Below are 21,279 nucleotides of genomic sequence, written 5' to 3' on the forward strand. Positions count from 1 at the left end.
GGGGGAAAACAGCTGTCTGAGAGTTTATAGATGCTGAAACATTTAAGGGAATTCTGTATTGCAGATGGTGAATACCAAACAGCATAGATCAGACATCACAGTGAAAGCACAGCGGGGCTGAATAAACAGCATCCACACTCATCAAACCCGGACTCTTGACAGATAACACCATCTGACCTGTCAGGGTGTGACAGGGTTGTTTCCTTTTTTAAAAAAAAAAAAAAAGGCCAGCAGCAGTTCACAGAGGAAGTTGCTATAACACATTGTTTCCTGTCACTGAGGCAACACAGCAGCTGTTTTACAGGCGTTTCATTACGAACCACGAATCGGATCACAGAACAAACCAGCTGTGGTTTGTGTCACTGTGTGCGTATCCCAGGCTTATTCCGATGTGTAGGCCTACCACTGCATTCAAAAATTAATGTTTTTGTGTTGTTGTTGTGGCCTTGTGGCATATTTCACCACATTTACAGTCATATTTGTCTTCTTTTCTTTTTGCAGCATGCCTTTCAAAATCTCATCATCGTGATAATGACGATACAAAGTAAACTATTTGCTAGAGAAAAACAGAAAATCTTGAATCAGCACTAAAACAGGTTGAATCTGTCAAAATTGTATCATTTCCTTTGTTGTGACAAGAACAAGCCTCTGCTGCTCCCTGATTGGTCGCCCTGCGCTCTAGTACCCACTTTCTCTCTTCCTATTGGTCAATATGACGATCCATCATAGCGGAAGTCCCCCTTTGAAAATCAATGAAAAGTGAACGGGACCTCCACAGTGAATGCCGCGTCAAGCTAATGAACGGACGTAACGTTTTTTTCCGAAAGGAAGGAAACCGAATTTTCAAAATAAGAGGGGGAAAATGACGAGCTCAACTTATATTTCTGCTTCAACATACATCCAATATTCATGGCATGTAACCACGTTCTGCAGTAGTGTGGTGGTAGTCGAATTAAATTTACTTTTGGAAAGGGTTAAAAGGAAATGTTGTGTCAATGATATGGACACTAGCCTACATGCTCTTCATTTAGTGCCCTCCTTTCTTGTAAAAAAAAAAAACGCGTTTATGTAAATGTATTTATCATTTTGGCATTGACTTATTCCAAAAATTTACATTTTACTCAATGAGTCTACACATTGCTTAATATTTCTTTCCCTTGTACATTTTACTTTTGTTTCACATAAACTGACATGTTCTAGTTTCATTTCTTTTTTAGATAATTTTGGGGCAGTCATAGTGATAGTGGAGAGAGAAAATAGATGTGGGGAAAAGAGACTAGGGAATCGAACCGGGGACTCGCTGCTCGGTGCTCATGGCATATGTGCTTTTTCATCATTTCTTACATCGACTTTACATGTTACAGTATATGTAGACCTTGCGAACAAGTGTTTTATTTTGAAAGCTGTGACCGGAAACTATTTTGTGAATTCTGTTTAACTTTACAGCAGTGCGGAGCAGGACCTCCGAAGAAATAAACGGAGAGTGAACCGAGCTCTTGTATTATTTCTCTCTGGTCCGTTTTCTATCAGTTTTGGGATTTGACAGTTGTTTTAGTAGCCGCACATCTGTTCGCTTCGTCTGGACCAAGTAAACTCAGCGCCGACAGACAAAAATGGATATAGAGAAGGAAGTTAAGAAGGTAAGCTCCCCCCCAGTGTTCTCGGTATCTCGACTGACCGGGGAACGCCCTGAAAAGGTGTGCCGAACACGGGGCAGGTGGCGAGGAAAGTTACAGTGTCACAGACAGACTTTCGTGTTTGTTTTTCGGCTTTCATTTCAGACGTTTTCAGTATCATGTTTTTTTTTTTTTGCGTTTTCATTGATAAAATTGAAATTAAATTATCTATATAATACGAGCTAACCTATCAGCACTAGCTTGTTGATAGCAACAAGCACGGTCGACTGGTTTACCAAACTAATCTTGTAGCCTACCCTTCTTTTCTTTAGTAAGGTTACTTCCCTTTGAGAATATGTTCCCATCGGAAAAAACTCAACGACAAAACTGCGTTTGAAATTTTGACTACATAGTGTTACCTTGCGTAACAACAAAACTCACAAGCTTTTTAAAATGTTAGCAATTATTTACCAAACGCAAAATAACCAATTGCAAAGTTCGGCAAGGATATTGTGCTCGAAAAACCTTCTAGTTTATACAAAATTTATGTTTTGGTATTGTAGTGCCAATGACAACTATTTCATCCTGGCCGTAAAATGCAAATGTGATTTATGAAAGAGTAAGAATTGCCTTTTGAATTATACAGTCGCCGAATTAACTCCCCTCAGTTCTTATAAGACATGAAGTCATGTATTCCTCTTAATATAGCCTACATAAGCTTTTAAGCAATATGATCTAAAATGAAGGGATTTTATAAATGGAATTTGGTCATGCAATTGAGGAGGAAATTGTGTCTAGTCTGCAATGTGACTTCACTGTGGTTCTCTGAAAGTGAGATTCACTTTTCACAAAGGGATTATATTTAGACTAGGCTACAGAGCTTGTCTATTGAATGTTCATTCACTTAAGATCAGAGAGTGGATTTTTAGATGTCCATCATTGCAGGGCAGTGTGTTTCATGCTTTGGATGTCTTGCATCCATTTGATTCCTTCTGCTTAGGCTAGTCTACCCATGGATAATGACAGTGTAACATGACATTTGCTTTTAAATTCTCTCTGTAAAGTTGTATACTGAAAGCCAATCCAAAACATATAATCAGTATAGCTGAAATAGCTGTTAACACACATGATTCATGTCTTCCCTGTGGGATGCTTGGGATCCTTGCATAGACCTGTAGATAGCTGGCCGCAGTGCAAAGGGCAGCACAGATTGCTGCAGGGGTAAAACTGTTAGTGTGATGGGATGTGTGTAGCAGGGAAGCTGCAGCATGTTTCCAGCGTAATTCACATGAAGCAGTGATTCTTGTTTAAGTCCAGAGACAAACTGTCAATTAAAATTGGGTGAAGCACATAATGATGCCCATACTACATGTGTGGCATGGAACTATAATTTATAGTTTTCTAACCACAATGTGTACTATTCCAGGACTCTCCAGCCATTGTGTCTTTCTACCAGGTTTTATTTGATTATTCTTTTTGATTTCTTTTTTTTTGTAGGCAGTTAGATTTTTTGACTGGAGCAGGATCACCCAACAGATTTCCATTTGCCAAGGTGAAGGAATTCACCAGCTTGTAATAGAGCCAACATGTATTCATGTGACTGTTGGCATTTTTTTTTTTATTTGCTAGTTGCTGGTCAGTGAGGCCAAAAAAAAAAAAAAAGTCAAGTCCATTTAAGCACAGGAAACTCACGTAGACAGCAGGGTTTCCCCCAGGAAAGTTGTTTATCCCGGTGGGAGCCGGTCACAGACTGATGGTAGCATTAATGTAGAGCCCAATAGTTTCTGTTCTAACAGAATTATGGACAGAATCGCGAAATGGAGAATTTAAAAAAGCTATAAGACAGATTTCATAGGGCACTACATTAAAGGTGCTGTAGGTAGAATTGCGAAGATCCAGGACTTAGCCAAAAAATATGAACATCGACAACTTCTCAGTCCCTCCCCCTTTCTGCTAAAGCCCAAAATGGTCTCCTAAGCCCCTCCCCCCACAAGGGAGAATGAATGCATGTGCATGAGCAGTGATTGACACACAGTTAGTTTTGCAAGTAAACTCTTATTTTCTCTTTGTGTTCTGAATGAAAAAAATAAAGTTTCAATAGGAAAAGTATTCAGGCAAAGTTCACAGTTGTATATGTTTTTTTTCTTTTTTTTTACACTGTTCATTTATTTAAATTTTTCCACTGTTTTTTAAGTTCAGTAATTGCAACATCTTTCCAGAAGTCAACGAGTAATCGTGTTAAATTATCGTGATTTCAATATTGACCGAAATAATTGTGATTATATATTTTTTCCCATAATCGAGCAGCCCTAGTTTCCAACCGAGCCGCCCCACTGTAACTGTAGTTTAAAAAAAAAAAAAAAATCTTAAAAATAATTCCCAGTGGCTTAGGCCTGGCGGGGGGCAACTTAGGCCCCGGTGGGCCACCAGGCTTTCAATACAAGGAGGGAAACTCTGATACAGTATCTGCAGTAAGCTGCAACTGGAAAGTGGGTCTGAGCAGCTGGATGACCCAGACAGACCCAGTCTGACATCTGCCTATAATCCCTGGAGGGGATAAGTGTCCAGTTTCTGGCTTCTGGAGCTCCAGGCCACTGGGAGCGCCTCAGTCAGCGGGAGTCTGCTGCAATTACCGTCAAAGTATAACTGCCCTTTTCAAGAAAAGCAAACTGTGCGTTTAGGTAATGTTAGGCTCAATTAAGCTCCTGCCGTCTTCCACAACAGAAGGCTGAGGTAATAGGTCGGGGTAATGAGCATGCTGTGTGCAGGCTGGGAAATTATCATCACTGCAATTGTGTTAAATTGAAGTTGTTTCTGGTGATCTTTCTCTGAGTCCTGTTCTTGGTCTAAACACCTGAACGGTCGTTGAAGGATGTTACAGGACAACTTCACAACAGGGAAAAATGACCTCAGCTCATGTTTGCTTAAAAATACATTTTAGATTTCTCTGTTGGACTTTCCAACACACTGCAGGACTTTCTCTGGCAAGCAATCACAAAAATGCCACCAACAAAAAAAATAATAAAAAATCTATCAAAAAAGAGAACGGTCTCCAAAACGACAGCATGAAGCAAGAACTAAAATACATTTTTGATATTATTAAATAGCTGAGTATATTTATCATCCCCAGATGGATCAAAATAAAGACGTATTGGTCAAAGGAGAAGGTGTGTTGTAGTATTTCATGATATAAAGTATTGTAAAATGAAACCAAACATCTGCTACGGTGTGAATCAGGAAAGTGCTGCTTAGCCCAAATATAGAAAAAGCAGTTTGTGAATTGTGAGACTGGCTTGATTGAATTAAACTCTTCTTCCTCGAACCTGGCTGACATGTTTAATGCGCAAAGTTTGGTTCTGCTAAGGATTAAGCAATGAAACAGCAGGGGATTTTGCTGCACTGTATTAGAAAGGAGATACTGTAGATATAATGGTACAATAGTTGACAAATAAGTTTAAGGTGTGTGTTTTGGGATTTTTATTGATGTTGCAGAAACAAAATGTGGTGGTCTGAGAGCAGGTAGCCTGCTGAAATGAGAATGGCTCCCCAGCCAGTGACTGCTGTCATTACAGTGGCCACTGGTCTGCAGCTCTGGCCTGTTGCAACAACATGACTCACAACATGACTCAGCGGACTTGGAACTGTATAATCGGTGTCTGAACAACCTTTTTTGCAGAGTGTCATCACAGGCTTAGTCATAATACAAAGTCACTGATCAACATGCAGTATGTAAAACTGTTCCAAGGAATCACACACACACACACACACACACACACACACACACACACACACACACACACACACACACACACACCCAAAATGGCCAGTAGTCCTTGCTATGCCCCGAGACAAATATTTATGGCGCTTACCCACTGCTAGTACCAGCTCAACTCGGCCGCGGTGCCCCGTCCTCCATTTTCCACTGCAGATTTAGTACCGACTCATGCGTGAGGCGAGCGTGGCTGGTCGTCGTATCGACGGCGCAGGAAGCTGCCGTGACCTAACGCGACACACACAGACCGTCGAAGGTGTGTTGTTTTTGATTCTCGGCATGTGGCTGTTTGCCAGAAGACACATTTTGTTTCAAAAGAAGCTGGAGGCGGCAAAAAAAACTAAAGCTAAACTATTTCAAAATGGGGGGTTTGTTCAGGACAGCCCCGTCTGTCGCTAGCAACGAAAACTGATTAGTGGCGATTCTCTCCGACCAATCAGCAGTCTACAGGTTTTCACGTCACCTTTTGGTATCGCCTCAGCTTGCTGGGGACCTCGACGGAGGTGATACTAAACAAAGTTCTTGTTAGCAGGTACCAGGGACTTTTTTTTTTTTTTTTTTTTTTTCATAATGGAAAACAAAAAAAGGCGAGTAGAGTAGAGTAGAGTCGAGTAGAGTCGAGGCGAGGCGAGCAGGTACCATGTAATGGAAAAACGACTTCAAGTAGCGAACACACTTAGCTCGGTTAGCTTTAACTCCCTACATTTACTTTTGTATTTGAGGTATTTAGCAGATGCTGTCATCCAGAGTGCCTTTAAATGAACACCATAGATTCTCCGAAAAGGCCAGATGACAAACTTAACAAGCAAGTATGTTGTTCACTCTGAGAAGAATCAAGGTATCTAACTTCAGTGCTGTTTAGTACGGACGACTGGAATGTGATTATTGCACCGAGAATCCCAAACGATTTAGCACTGAAAGATGGCATTCAATGTCTGCTCAATTTTGTGATCTTGTTCTTCAGTGCATGATAGAGAGAATTGTTAGAACAAGTGTAAGGGAAAGAGGAAAGGAAGGATAGCCTGCTCTTGATATTACAATTGATCAGCTGCTTTACTTCTGTTACCATATAAACCCAACACATTTTTAGCAGCGTACTGTAAGGCAAGGCAAGCTAATTTATGTATAGCACATTCCATATATTGGTGCTTTACATAATGCATTGAAACATTGTACCAAATACACCGAGTTTAAAACCTATATTAATACAATTTTAAAGAAATTATGTAGGTAAGAACTAAGAAATAAATAGATTGCTCAGGATTAAAGTAGGTGATGGGTTCAGTCAAAGTCAGAGAACGTTCTCTGTAATGTCTCTGTATGACTAAAATAAACTGAGCTCAACATTTTACCCCCAAAAATTATATTTATGCTTCTTGCAAAAGTAAATTACCATAACAAATCATGCTGGTGAACTCCTCAACGGCTCCCAGGGGAAGAAAGTCTCACTATTCTTGAAGGTGTAATGGAAGTTTAAATATTGGCAACATGGCTCTGCTGTTAAAACCAGAAGTCACTGTCTGCATTCCTTAGTAGTGAGTGTGTTTTGTGTGAAAAAAACGTCTCCTGACAAAAGGGGTGCCTACTGGGATTCCACGAAGCTTTCAACAGCATTGAATAGTTGACCATATAAGGTCGTAAACAGCGCTAATGGCCTGAGTTTGGCATGAGCGTTGCTTGACACTAAAGCCAGGGAAAAGGATGCACATGTTGAGGAGAGAAGAGCAGCAGAGCAACCAGCCAGAAAACTGGGAAAGATACAACTCCTGATTCCAGTTTCGGGTATTGAAGAGGATTGTTGCTGAAATATTTCCAAAGACAAAAACAATTTTGCTTGGATCACAAATCATCAGAACTATAAGAAGGCTTACAATGACTTTGAATACAGTTTTTCCACCAAATTAAGCTGGCTAAACCAACCAAATGTGTGTTTCGGATGTTTTGTTGTCCTTTCCAGATGTCTTTTTACCTCCTAAACCATTTTCTGTCCAGAGTCATTATTTCCAATGTTGAGCATCAAAAATGTCTTCTCAATGAGTCTGGGAATATTGGGATTATCCAGTCTGATGTTGGTCTATAGTGTAGACCAACATCTATAGTGTATCACCACAACAGCTTGTTAGTTTAGTTTGTAATTCATCTAAGCGCAAATAGCCTCTTAAAATTTGGGATTTTATGCCCCAACTACTTGCCTTGCCCTAAAGGAAGCTGGGCATTTCCTTTTGAGTGGGGAAACAGTCCCAACAAAACTGTGATAGCGCTTGTAATCTCCCTCATGTGCTTTGTTTACAGATGACCCTCGGGCACGAGTTTGGGGCTGGAGCGGCCTGTTTGAAATGCAAGGACAAGTGTGAAGGCTTTGAACTACATTTCTGGAGGTTTGTACTGTACAGCTTCTGTCAGCGGGTAGAACCGTCATAGACACATTGACAGCGGCAAATCCATTCTCGATCACTCGGCTCCCTGTGTCTACACCGTAGACTGTGTATATAAAGATGGACGCCGCATCTCCACTTCCTCTCACTGTAGGAGTGATGCCAAAATATCCCGGATACGCGCACTGCCTTCTTGTAATTTTGGAGCCAGAGTCTGCGCATTAGTGGTCGAGCAGAGGCGCTGCCGTGTCGAAGTCCCGCCCATACACCCGCAAGTCGCAAGTCAATCACAGCTGTCAATCATGACGTTTCACTTCGTTTTTATAGCATCGAATAACTAATAAAAATAAAAATGTATCAGAAAAATGAACACTTGAACAAACATCCGTGTGAAAAGAACTACCTAAAATAACAGAAACCATATTTGCTAAAAGGTTATTTGAATTGTACTTGTGATTTTTTTAGTTTGCTCCATGTCCCATCTGCTAACATGGAGGGGGCAGGATTATATGACCTACACTGCATCTAGCCACTAAGGGTCGATCAAGCTGTTTAGACTTTACTTATACGGTCTATGCATCACCCCCTGGTCTAGACTAGACACATTTAGGTTAATAAGCAGAAAGTAAATGAGCAGCATCTATGGTTTAAAGGGGCCTGTTGAGCAAAACACTGAGCCCCTCAGGTGGAGCTGCATAGTGGGCCACAGTAAAAACATGTTCTATTGGGCAGCTGCCAAGTATGTTAGTATATCATTATGAAACAGGACATTAAAGAAAAGCATCAGCCCATTCATCCTGGAGTAATACAAGAGCCAATCAAATTTCATATTCATTGGCCAGACTGGTCAATAACACCACTCTCGTCTTTGCTTAATTAATAAATACTCCGATAGCAGCAGGAGTTATGGCACTATAGGAACATGCTGTTCCTGAGAACAGCCGCTTTTCATGTTTGTCTTTGAATAGAGTCCCCCGTCCCATCAGCTTATTGTTAACAAAACGAGAGTGGAAATATCAGGCCAGTGTGAGTCCACACAAGATGACTTTATGCCTGATTAGTGCTGAGAGTGTGGGGGGGTGGAGCCTTCATGGGGGCTTCTGGTCAACAAAATAAGTGTAATTAGAAGCTGAGAACTGCCCTCCAAGCCACACCTCCACAAAGATGCTCACACAACTTACAGTGGAGACACCATGGTAGACACGGTTGTTTAAAAGAAAAAGCGTGGGACCGTGTACTGACTACCCAGGGTTCTCTGTCACAACATGTGCATCTATTTAGACCAGTGGTTCATGAAATGCGGTTCTGTCTGGACAATCAGCCACACTTGGCTAGTTTTCCTGAAGACAGCAACAGGTGCCCTGATGCCCACCGCAGCACCAGCACAAAGGCCCTCCACGGGTCTGTGTGTTGTTGTGTGGTTTTAATTCAGCCAGGAATGTTGTACTGTTACAGTCTGGCCTACAACATGCCTAGTTTAAGGCTTTCCTCAACTCCAAAACAAACACAAAAATAATATGAAAACAATGCTACAAATTCATATTTTTGATAAATCCGTCCTTCCAGAAAAATGCGGCACGTTTTCTTAAAGAATGCGATGGAATATGCGGGATATTTATGCAATTTTATGCGATGAAATTGCGGGAACCTGCAAAAATTGCGGTTTGATGAAAAAGAGAAAAAAAGTGATTCCCCCAACACGTTGCTTTTCGATGATGTTCACGTCGCATAATTACGTCACTTCATAACGTTCCCATGGCAACAGGGGAAAATGGCTGCTCTTGTGTGAAGTAAACACAACATTTTTCAACTTTCTGCAAAGATATATGTGACTTTTTTTGCAAAAAAAATGCGAGGATTATGAAATCATGCAAGCCCTGCATATTTCGCGTGGAAATCGGATGAATTTATACGGGGAAAGTGCGGCGTATTTGAAAAAATGCGGCCTTTGGCTGATTATGCATTGAATTATGCGATTGCATAATCACATTTTTCTGGAGGGATTGATATATTTAATTACCATTAAAGGTCCCCAGTGCAGTTTTGGCTTTGTTCAGGCTCTCGTTGAGGAACAGTTAAGTTAAGTCGCTGTATCAAAATGTTTGAACGATATCCGTCTGTAGAGGACGCACGTGCATGCACACGCGTGACGTATTGCACAGTCCTACCAGTGGTGTCACACTACTTCACAGATCATCAGGTGGCGGTAACATGCCAAGATATGCTGCCGTGCGCCAGAAAAGGAAGGGAAGAAGAAGAATGCAAGATTGTAAACATGGATGCAAATAATTCTGGATTTAAAACACTCAGCTTTTTTGTGAGGAAAGAAATGCATTTAACACTTTTGTTGGACCTCAAGGATGCACTCAAGTTTATGTGACTAATACTGATACATAATTATAAATATTTATAATAATAGTGAATTACAAGTATGTATGTATTTAACTAAATGTATGTGTATACTTAACTTTTCTTCTTATTAGGTCATCCTTTTGTTTAAAAAAGGGTTTCTGATTTGCTGTTGATCTCATCCATACAAATCAAACATGGTTTAAAAAGCTTGACACTGCTGAGAGAAACCTGTGGGCCTGTACATGCTGAAGCGTGTCTAGTAGTCACAAATCCTGTCATACTTACTCTGCAAATATGAAGCAAGCTGTGTTGAGGCATGTGAGAAGTGCAGCTATTTCAATATGAATTTAACACTGGGCTTGTTCTATTGGTGTATAATTGTAGCAAAGTTGAAGCAGATGATAATTTTTGCATTAAGAAAAATTCCAAAAGAATTTTGTTTAAAAAAGAAAAGACAATGAAGAGAGCATATGAAATCAGCGGCATATTCAGTACATTTCCAAAGCAACATAATATGTATGCAATTAGAAAAATGGAGACGTTGTTCCACACAGAATCAAGCATCAATACATGATATGAATCACTTTTTAGGAATTCACATAGAAAAGCGTGAGGCAATGTACATCTACTACACATTGATGCATGAAACAGTCGTTCCATCTCACACTGAAACACTTTGAACGTATTTGTGAATCTTTAAAAAAATGTTTTCGTCTTCTTCTCCCCTGCAGAAAAATCTGCAGAAACTGCAAATGTGGCCTCACAGAGCACAACGTGCAGATGAACTCGGAGGAGAACAAGAAGGTAGGCAAGCTGTTCGAGGACACCAAGTACACCGGGCTCATCGCCAAGCTGAAGACGGACGGCCTCCCCAGCTACCAGGGCAACATGGTGACCATCACTCTGCCCAGCTCTGGCACTGCTTACATCGTACCGCCGAGTGCCTCTTCCACAGTGGTGCCCCCCTCTGCCACAGCTGGTTCTGTGCAGCCTGCCGGAGCCACTGCAGGTTCAGCAACCAGCAGCCCTTGGCCTCAGTCTCAGCCTCAGTCTCAGCCTCAATCTCAGCCTCAGTCTCAGTCTCAGCCTCAGCCTGTGCCAGCCTGCGTCACACCTGTCAGAGCTAACAAAGTGCCTGTTACTGTCAGCGCCTCATCAGCCATTTTGGTACCAGTCCCCAAAGATGTGCCAATGACGTCTGTCACCTATGAGTGGGCACCACCAGTAGCCAATAAGTATCTGGTAAGAGTTCAAACTAGTGCTAAAATGGCTCTAACTGGCGCCTGGGTCGCTCACGTGGGAGAGCAAGCGCCCCATATACAGTACAGTTGCTCAGTCCTCGACGCAGCGGCCACGGGTTCGGTTCCTGCCTGCGGCCCTTTGCTGCGTATCATTCCCCCTCTCTCTCCTCTTTCATGTCTAAGCTGTCCTGTCACAAATAAAGGCCTTAAAGGCCAACACAGTTATCTTATATAAATAAAAAGGGCTCCAACAAAGTAAGCGTTAAAGTTGATATTTTGATAATCGACTAATCATTTAATAACTGCATAGTTTAATCAAAAGGACAGTGGTGGAAGAAGGATTCAGATCCTTTTACTTAAGTAAAAGTACCAATACCACACTGTAAAAATTACTCTGTAATACCCTGTATTGAAAATGTTACCTAAGTAAAAGTATGTAAGTATCATCAGGAAAAGGTGCTTTGTATTAAAAATAAAAGTACTCAATGCAGAAAAATTCTCACATTTTAGAAACCAAACGATCAAAACAGTTCAGTCAATCAACTCAAAAAATCAACGTGTTTAATCGGCTAATCGTTTCATGTTGTGGAGTACAATTGAAAGTAGCATAAAAAGAAAAGACTCGAGTAAAGTCCAAGTAGCTCAAATTTGTGCTGAAGTACTGTACTTGAGTAAATGTACTATGTTACATTTCACCACTGCAAAAGGAAGGCAAGTAGGAATCACTTTATTCACAGTAATGTATATTTAGTGACAACTACTTTTGGTGTTCAGACAAATACACCAGCTATTGGTTGAAGCTACAGCCAAGCTTTATGGGTGATGCAGTTTTAATCGTCCAATAAAATAACTTTTGCTTTTGCCATTATTCACTGGTAGCCTCAGCATAAGACGGTTCTCTGCTGTAACCTTTCACGCGATACCATGTGGGTGTGTGTTCCATCTAAAGGCTTAGTTATTGATTAATCATTGCCATTTGTTTAGTTTTGTACACAAGACACACTGTGGTCGCAGGAAAGCTCTGGCATTTTGCCAAAGCCTAATGAAAACCAGCCTGTCGGAGTCTTTAAGTTATCCTGAAACAGAAAGAGTCAACTGTCATAATACTTTTCTTAGTTTTTTTTAAAGATTAATTTTTTGGGGGCTTTTCCACCTTTAATTTTGACAGGACAGCTAGGTGAGAAAGGGGGAGAGAGGGGGAAGACATGCAGGAAATTGTCACAGGTCGGATTCAAACCCTGGATCTCTGCGTCGAGGCATAAGCCTCTCAGTATATGTGCGCCTGCTCTTCCACTGACCCAACCCGGCCACATAGAGCAACTATTAACTAGAGCCAAACCGATATTATCGGCCGTCATTAGGCATTTTCCAAACTATCGGTATCAGTATGGCCGATAAATGAATATTTAAAAAATAAAATAAAAACGGACGAAACACCCTCAACCATGTTCTGAGTGTTGGCGTTGTATAGTTTGTCCACCAGAGGGAGCTCTACAACGCCCTGTTGGCAACACTTGTGTTTAACCCTTTTAAGTTTCATATCTTAAGTTTGTATTTTTATATATTTTATTTATCAGAACTTTAATATATTTTGATGTTTCTCTGTTCTGTTGTGACAATAAAACAAACAATTCATTTTTAAACTGCATTATCATATTACTTTAGGACTCATAAATAACTACAAATAACTGTTAGGGAAATATGTTTTGTTACAGTATCTGGATTCTTTTTAAATATATATATCGGCCGATACATCCGAATATTGGATTTTAAAATCACCAAATATTTATATCAATATCGGCCTTTATCGGTCGGGCTCTACTATTAACTGAATCTTTGTTGACAAGAGGTCCCAATAACATCCAGTTTAGTTAAGATTGTTCAGCAGGCATTTTTGAAATAATAATAACAATGAATGATGATTAACAAGGGGATTTTTTACCAGAACTTTAACTTTATCTGTTTAGTCTAGTACTGCATCTGCAGGATCCTTGTTTTGCTTGTCTCTCTCACCACAAGCCTCTGTTTCAAAAGTGGTTTTCAAGAATGTCTCCTTACTCTGTTTCTGATTGGTTCTTAACTGCTCGCTGTACACTTTTCTCGTCTCTGTCCTTCATACAATCTGTCTTTATCCCTGAGCTAAACTGTTTCTTCTCATTTTCCCTGTGACTTCCAGGCGGCGCGTTACATCGAGCTGCTCCCGCCAGAGAAACGTCCGGTGGCTGGGACAGAGGGGGCTGCTTACCGTAGGCAGCAGATGGCCCGCCAGCTGCCCGAGCACGACCAGGACCCGTCCAAGTGCCACGAGCTGAGCCACGCCGAGGTCAAGCTAATGCAGCAGTTCGTCCGCAAGTACAAAGACGAGGCCCTGGGGGTCGGAGATGTTGTGCTGCCTGAAGAAATGGCTCTGGTTCAGGCAGGAGGGCAAGGAGGAGGACATGGTGCTGGGGGGGCAGGGTTTGGACCGGGAGTTGGAGCTGCTGGGGTTGGAGCTGGTGCTGGTTCTGGGCCAGGGGCTGCAGGCCCAGGTGTTGGGCCTATGGCTGGGGCTGGTGCTGGTGCTGGGGCTGGATTTGGACCTGGAGCAGGGGTTGGAGGAGCTGGAGCTGGTGGTGCTGGACCACTTTCAGGGCCCGGGACTGGACTGGCTGGCTTTGGGCCAGCTGGTGGAGCCATGGGTACTGCAGCCACCGCTGGAGCCATTGTCCTCCCTGGAGCTCAGCAAGCTGGACTACCACAACAGGCCTTTGTAAGCACTCACCTTCCTGTACATCTACACTGTGTTGGCATACAGGCCAGATTCATTGGTTGAAATTATAATCACGGTATTAATGAGAATAATTCCTGATACGGATATATAGAAATATGACAAAAAAACAATGAACTGTGTTTCACCGTTGAAGCACACATTACAACTTGTTCAGAATCATTAGTTGGACAACATTAATTTGTTAACTGATACAGTTATTTGTGTATCATCTTAATATGATTCCACTGAAAGTCGATAAGCAATGATACTAAGTTATTGGCTTAGTGGCATATTGTCTGTGTGCCTATTCCACTGCAGTTTCAATGAACCAATAGCTAGTTAAGTGCAGTTAATATACCGAAGGGTCTTTTTGCAAATGGTTTTATAAATGTTACGACCAAAGAAAGGGGGAAAATCATGTATTCCTCCTGTACCAACAACTCATTCCAGTATAGTATACAGTATATTTACCAGTACCAATACATTGTAAGAACAGAATTGTATGTTATAGCTACAATATAGTAAGAAGCGGGCCAGAATAGTTAAGGCAGATCCTCCCTCAATGAGAAGACATAACAGCAGAAGTGTCCTTGTACACCGAAAGTGAATCACTCATCTACACCCAGAGGCACTGTACTGTAGTGGACTCAGATAATAAATGAATGCAATAGTGCTCCAAATGTTATGCTGTTGGCAACATTTTACACTAACTGGAGTGCAAACAATGCTTTTTTGTTACTACTCAGCCAACAAATGAGGAATTTTCCCCCTTTTGCCCCCAGATTGGTTCACATTTTCTGACTTTAAAAGTAAAAAAACAAAAAGGGAAGTGTGAAGCAGAACAATACTCTTCAGCTTTCAAGTGACCAATTGGGTAGGTCCATCACAGGTGTGATCAACTCCTTTTATTACACCAGTTAATCATGTAAGCACAAGGTCAAATTCATATGTACAACCTGATGACTAAATTGCAGTAGTTAAGTAGATTTCCCCCGATGTTTCCACAGTGCATTACTGTCAGTAATAATTCCAGGACAGAACACTAGATGGAGCCGTGAGACCATCTCTGAATCAGCCTTCTTCATTCAGGATGATGGATATTAATTCATCACTATGTGCAGTTGGGCTGTCCTCGACTTCAGAAATTCTTACCCCTCATTTCCACCAACTGCGGAACGTTTGCGGACCGGCTCCGCTGCGTGTCGGCTCCGTGCTCCGCCGTCCTTCAATACCCACCAGGTCCAAATTTGTTGCACAGCAGCTCCAGCCATGACTGACAGCTGTAGTCACGAGGACCCACGAGATATCGCGAATGCACGTGTGATCGCGCGATATAACAGGATGTAGTTTCTATAAACAGAACCACAAAACCAACAACAGTTTGTTTCCATCCAATATGACGTTTTCAAGGTGTAGTGCAGGGAAATATGATCCGCCGTGAGCACGGTGTATTTTATTTTGCGCAGACGTTCTGCAGTCGGTGGAAATACACAATGGAAACTAATCAATTAGTTGATTTAATCGACAGATCTGTAAAACTGAGTTTCTCCGCAGAGATGCATGCAAAAGCACCACTTTAAATCTCGTGTTTACCAGAGATGTGCTCATAACTCTTTTGGAAATGAGTAATTCAGCATGAAAAAGCATTAAAAAATGACTAATCGACTAAAGAAATCTTAGTCGACTAAGACCAAAATGACCGATATTGGACTAAAATGGGGCAAAGTGTCATGTGAAGCCAGTTAAAAATCGGTGGTTAATGTTGAGTCTCATGATATAAACATGTTCTCCGTTGCAGTCTTCTTTCTCTTCTGTTACAAATTCTTTTTCATGTTCCCATGTTGTTCTTATATTCTCGTTCTCACTCTCTGAGCACACAGTATACTTGACTGCACAGTGTCAAGAACACACTCTTCTCTCCTAGCTGGGAGTGTCTTAACAACTTTTTATTTACTTATCTCTACTTTCACTTTTAACTCCACCAGCAGTCATCTCATCTTAATTAATTCTACCAGTGTCAGGTCACCGTGTTATAAAGGAGAATACCACACAATTTCAGCAGTACAATATGTCATTCTACCATTCAGGGAGTACAGTGATCCAAGGCAAAACGTTCAAATGCTCCGTTATAAAATAGTCTTTTTTTTTTCAGATCAGAGGAGGCCTTTTTGACTTTGAAATGGACTCAAAGAGAAGGATATTGGCCTTTGTGTAAACCTACTGGAAGTACATAATAATTCTTTGTTACTATTCAAGGGGATGAAAGAAATCTTTTGGGGACAGGATGCAACTGACTGTTCTAACACATTATTGTTTTACATATACAAATATCACATAATAGTTCGAACTCCATCTAATGTACATGCAACAATTAGAATTTGGCCAAATAACAGAGCACACTTGAGCTGAAACAAAGAAAAATTCCAAAACAAACACACTGAAGACATTACAGGGTTCCCCCCAGTGTATTGCAAGCCTGGTGGCCCACCGGGCCTAATTTGCCCCCACCTAAGCCCCACCCCCTCTGGGGAATTTTTTGTTTAATTGAAATTCCCCATTTTGCGATTCCGTCCATGATTCTGTTGTCACAGAAACTATTTGGCTCTACGTTAATGCTGCCGTCAGTCTGTGACACCTGCCACCGGGCCTAACAACTTTTCCTTAACTTGTACTTTTAGGAACTTATCTACTAACCATCTCTTCTTTTCTTCTCTCCTTCCAAGTCATGCAATCACTGCCAGCAGCCGATGCGTGTGGGCGAGCCGGCTGTCTATGCTGAGCGGGCCGGCTACGACAAAATGTGGCACCCGGCATGCTTTGTGTGTTGTACCTGCAACGAGCTACTGGTGGACATGATCTACTTCTGGAAGAAAGGGAAGATGTACTGTGGACGCCATTACGGAGACAGCGAGAAGCCGCGCTGCGGAGGCTGTGATGAGGTGAGCGAGGATATGATCATTTGTTATTTCAAAAAATTGTCAGTAGTTTTGTTCACACTTGTGTGATTCTGGTTGCATCACTTTTGGTAGCACTATGCAATCTACATTTTTGATGTGTGTCGGTCCGTAGCTGATCTTCAGTAATGAGTACACTCAGGCCGAGGGCCAAAACTGGCATCTGAAGCACTTCTGCTGTTTTGACTGTGACTGCATCCTCGCCGGAGAGACCTATGTCATGGAGAATGACAAGCCTGTCTGCCAGCCGTGCTACATGAAGAGCTACGCTGTGGTAAGACACACTTTCTTTTAAATAGTTGAAAGTAGTTGTATATTAGTATTAGTTTGTTGGAAGCTGTTATCCAAATCTCAATTCAGGTATCTTAGAGCATATTCTAGGGTTGACAATTGGTGCTCTAACAACATATCTTCACACTTAGATTTTAGATAAAGAATCATCAGTAATGTGGACATAATGGCTAAGTGGGGAAAAAGCAAGTAATAGAACAGCTAGAACAGTCTGATAAGTTCAGAAAAGTACATCACTTTACTGTAATGCAGCCTTTAAAACCAGGAAAAGAAAACACTTATGTCATATTACGATATTACGATATCCAAAATCGAAGACGATATCTAGTCTCGTATCACGATATCAATATCATATCGATCTATTGCCCAGCCCTACTTTAAGCTCATGCTTAGTTTATGGGACACTCAGGAGCAGTTGATCAGCTGACAGGAGAGAACGCGTTGGTGTATACGCGTGTAGCAGTTCAGAGATGTACTATAGAGTCGGGCAAGTCCATTGAGGGATGTAAAAGCAAATAAAAGAACTTTAAAGTGGATCCTAACATGTACGGGCAGCCAGTGGAGTGAGGCTAAAATGGGGGAAATGTGTTCGTGTTTTCGTGTTTCAGTTAAAAGACGCGCAGCGGCGTTTTGCACCATCTGGAGACGGGCGACAGAGGACCCACTGACCCCCCCATACAGTGCATTACAGTAATCCAGCCTAGTGGTGACTAGGGGTGTTAGAAAAAAATCTATACACTTGAGTATCGCAATATTTTATTTTCCAATACTGTATTGATTTTCAAAAAGGCAATATCAGGTTTTTCTTTTTTTTTAACATTCAAAAATGTTCATGTAAAACAGTGGTTCACATTTATGTTGTGTTTAAACCCCCTACTGCTAGATGGCTATGCTGAGACACACCACTAGTGTCCTTGCTATGGCTGAACTTTGGCCTACTTTAGCATATAAACATTAGCTCACTAAGAACCTGGGAACCACAATCCCAAACTGGCAGTTTGATTTTCTGTGTACTGAATAGTTTACCTAAAGTAAACGTATTTGACTGTTAAGCACATCATGTCTTTTTTTAAATATTAGTTTTTCTAAAATTATACTTTAATAAAATCCCGATATATCGCCTCATGCACAGTATTGAAATATATTGCAATATATTGAATTGTGACCCACGTATCGTATTGCCAGATTCTTGCCAATACACAGCCCTAGTGGTGACAAAGGCGTGGATTACTGTCTCAAAAAGATGCCTTGGAAGAATTGGCTTTATTGGAGAAAAATGAATGGAGAAAAATGTAAAATATCAAGGTGAAAAGCTTGACAATAAACATATCCTCTGTCATCCCCAGAAATGCTCGTCCTGCCAGAAGGCGGTAGAGCCCGAGGCCCAGAGGGTTTCCTACGGCGAGTACCACTGGCACGCCGAGCCACAGTGCTTCAAGTGCTCCGGCTGCTCCAAGTGCCTGGTCGGCCAGCGCTTCATGGCGGTGCAGCGCTTCCTCTTCTGCTCTGTGGAGTGCAAGAAGAAAACCATGGCTTAGAGGGCCAAAACAACTCCCTCCATCTTCTCCACAACCATGTGTGAAACCAGGACGGGTTCGGCGTAGACTAGAACCCGAGCAGGGAAAAGAAACACTAGTGCAGCTGCGGATGGGAAGGGTCGGATTGTGGTTGTTAACATAAAATAGAGTGCCTGATACCTCTGATATACATGTAGAGAAGTACCATAATAGGGAGTCCATTTGCCTTTGGGTGCTCTTTTCTTTTTGTCCACAGTATTGATAAATCCGTCTCAATTAGACCCCTAAACTCCTTCAGTTTATCTGCCTTTAAAATCAGTCCTCTTATTTCAACAAGTCGATTTTGCACCGTTTTCTAACCGAAGAGATTAATTTTGTATTGGTCAGAGTTTTTGCAATCCAGTTTTTTTTTTTTATGTTAAACCTGTGTCTTTATTGTATCAGCGCTATGCTACTCCTTCATAGAAAAACTACGGATACTCACTCTCCTCTATGCAGCAATACAACCAGAAATATTGGTATGGTTTGGGGTTGCTTTGCTTCCATTGCACTATATGCCAGATCTAACTGAAGAAAAGAAAAAATTCCATGAGAGATTTTGAAGTACATTGCCCTATATCTGATAACAGAATATTTGGCTACTGTAGTTGTTTTATTGCACATAATCCAATGAGGTGAATACAAAACGATGTGAACATCTTCCAGTATACACTACCAGTTTATGAGGTACCCGGTCTACCGTCCACCTTGTGTATGTTAATGGGGATGAACAAAGTGCAAAAATGTATTGGTGTATTGGATTGCATTGCCTTCTACTAATGAACTGGTAAGCCTGTGTAATACAGTCCAATAATACTGCAAACTATATCCTCAGAAAATGCTGTAGAATTGACATGATCTTCAGAAATATCCAGCTTCTGTATTATTCAATTTCACAGGTGTTTGGACCTCCATTAGCTTCCATAAAGTGATCTCTAGCCCTCAGTCCACATAATAACGTAATTTAGATAAATAAGTAATGATTACAAGCAAAATAAAACCTGTATAATTCTGTCTAAATAAAAGGAAAAAGGCAAACCAATCATGAAGTGCAGAAAATAAGTGTTCTTTTTCATCCAATTCTACCTAGATCATCCACTGGGCTCCTGGTGAATATAAACACTGTCAAGTTGTTGTATAGGAATGGCATGGTACCCAAGGACTATAAAACAGTTGTGTCCTCTATTTTTAGTTTTTTTGTGCCATGTATTTTCCCTTTCATGCAATAAAGTGCACTTTAAATGACTTTTTTTTCCAATTATTTTGACTAATATCTTTGTATGATCTTGGAGCTACAGCTAATTCCCTGTTGTATAATGCAGTTGAGTTTTTAACTTAACGGCTAATTAAAGCCCCATACACAGCTGTGGTCCACCCACACAAGTGTTTTCACTTACGCTTGATTGGACCTCTTCTCAGGCCTGTGTGTGTGTGTACAGACCGGACGGCACATCTCTCTCACTCTCCTGTTAAGTTTGTCGCAGCAGCAGCACATAGCTGCTGGTCTAGTGGATGCTGCCAGGGCCCTCAGGCTTCATGTAGCAGCCAGTGAAGGTTAGCAGCTGATGTGATGTGGCAGCATAGGGGATTACATGCTCTACAACAACCAGTCATGCAGAAAGTCACGGAAAAGGTAGTTTTGCATTGCCAGACCTATCTCCACTCCTACACCACACATACATTCCAGGATAGGAAGGGAAAAAAGCACTCTGTGTTGCTTGCATTTCTTGAAACCAATCACAATCGTCTTGGGCGGCGCCAAGCTCGGGATGCAGCTCTGCTAAATAGTCTCAGGAAGGAACTTGTTTTGGTGAAACATTTGCACCCCGCAAAAGAAAACTATATTATTAAAGCTATGATGCGTAGTTTCTGCCGGCCCCATGAGGAATTCTACGTAATGACGACAAAACTGTTGGCGCGTCTACATGATATAAGCCTTCCGTGACCGCGCACCCGTGTGTGTTTTGTCCATTACAACACCCCACCGTTGGTCCCATAACGTTCCAGTTAGACAGTAAATGCCACAAACATTCTTTGTAAATCGTTCCCCGAAAGAACCAAGCAGGCCTGCCTTGTTGCACGAACCAAATTATCTTCAAAACTTGGCATTTTCAGCGTGTAGCTCGTTGGCTCAAAGTTTATCGTTGTTAAATGTCCTAGTGAACCATTACAATGAGCCAGTATGCAACATAAGGACAGCGGAACAGGCTTACTGAAATTGAATACAGACATTGTTAATGTTAGTATTTACACCTGTGATTTGGTGCTACGACATGTCTTCAGTGAAAAGGCTCCCTCTGTGCAATTAGTGTGGTGACCTCATGTAATTCCCAACATGGCTTCAACCTGAGCAGATATGTAATCAGTACAACG

General features: G+C 41.4%; 1 protein-coding gene across 1 annotated transcript; it reads left to right on the forward strand.

The window, feature by feature from the left end:
• The first annotated feature begins 1,416 nt into the window (after positions 1-1,416).
• On the forward strand, positions 1,417-20,152 carry tes (testis derived transcript (3 LIM domains)). Its single transcript, XM_028585498.1, has 7 exons — positions 1,417-1,640; positions 7,681-7,766; positions 10,847-11,357; positions 13,533-14,105; positions 16,829-17,044; positions 17,175-17,333; positions 18,697-20,152. Exons 1-7 carry the CDS (start codon positions 1,614-1,616, stop codon positions 18,886-18,888), a joined length of 1,764 nt encoding a protein of 587 aa, XP_028441299.1. The 5' UTR covers positions 1,417-1,613; the 3' UTR covers positions 18,889-20,152.
• Positions 20,153-21,279: the final 1,127 nt, after the last annotated feature.

The sequence above is a fragment of the Perca flavescens genome, chromosome 8, assembly GCF_004354835.1.
Source record: "Perca flavescens isolate YP-PL-M2 chromosome 8, PFLA_1.0, whole genome shotgun sequence".
Lineage (NCBI taxonomy): Eukaryota > Metazoa > Chordata > Actinopteri > Perciformes > Percidae > Perca > Perca flavescens.

Excerpts from the sequence above, each read along its gene's own strand:
- tes (XM_028585498.1), top strand. The coding sequence starts at position 1,614 with ATGGATATAGAGAAGGAAGTTAAGAAG. Across the intron at positions 1,641-7,680 it reads TAGAGAAGGAAGTTAAGAAG|ATGACCCTCGGGCACGAGTT; the intron begins GTAAGCTCCCCC and ends CTTTGTTTACAG. Across the intron at positions 17,334-18,696 it reads ACATGAAGAGCTACGCTGTG|AAATGCTCGTCCTGCCAGAA; the intron begins GTAAGACACACT and ends TGTCATCCCCAG.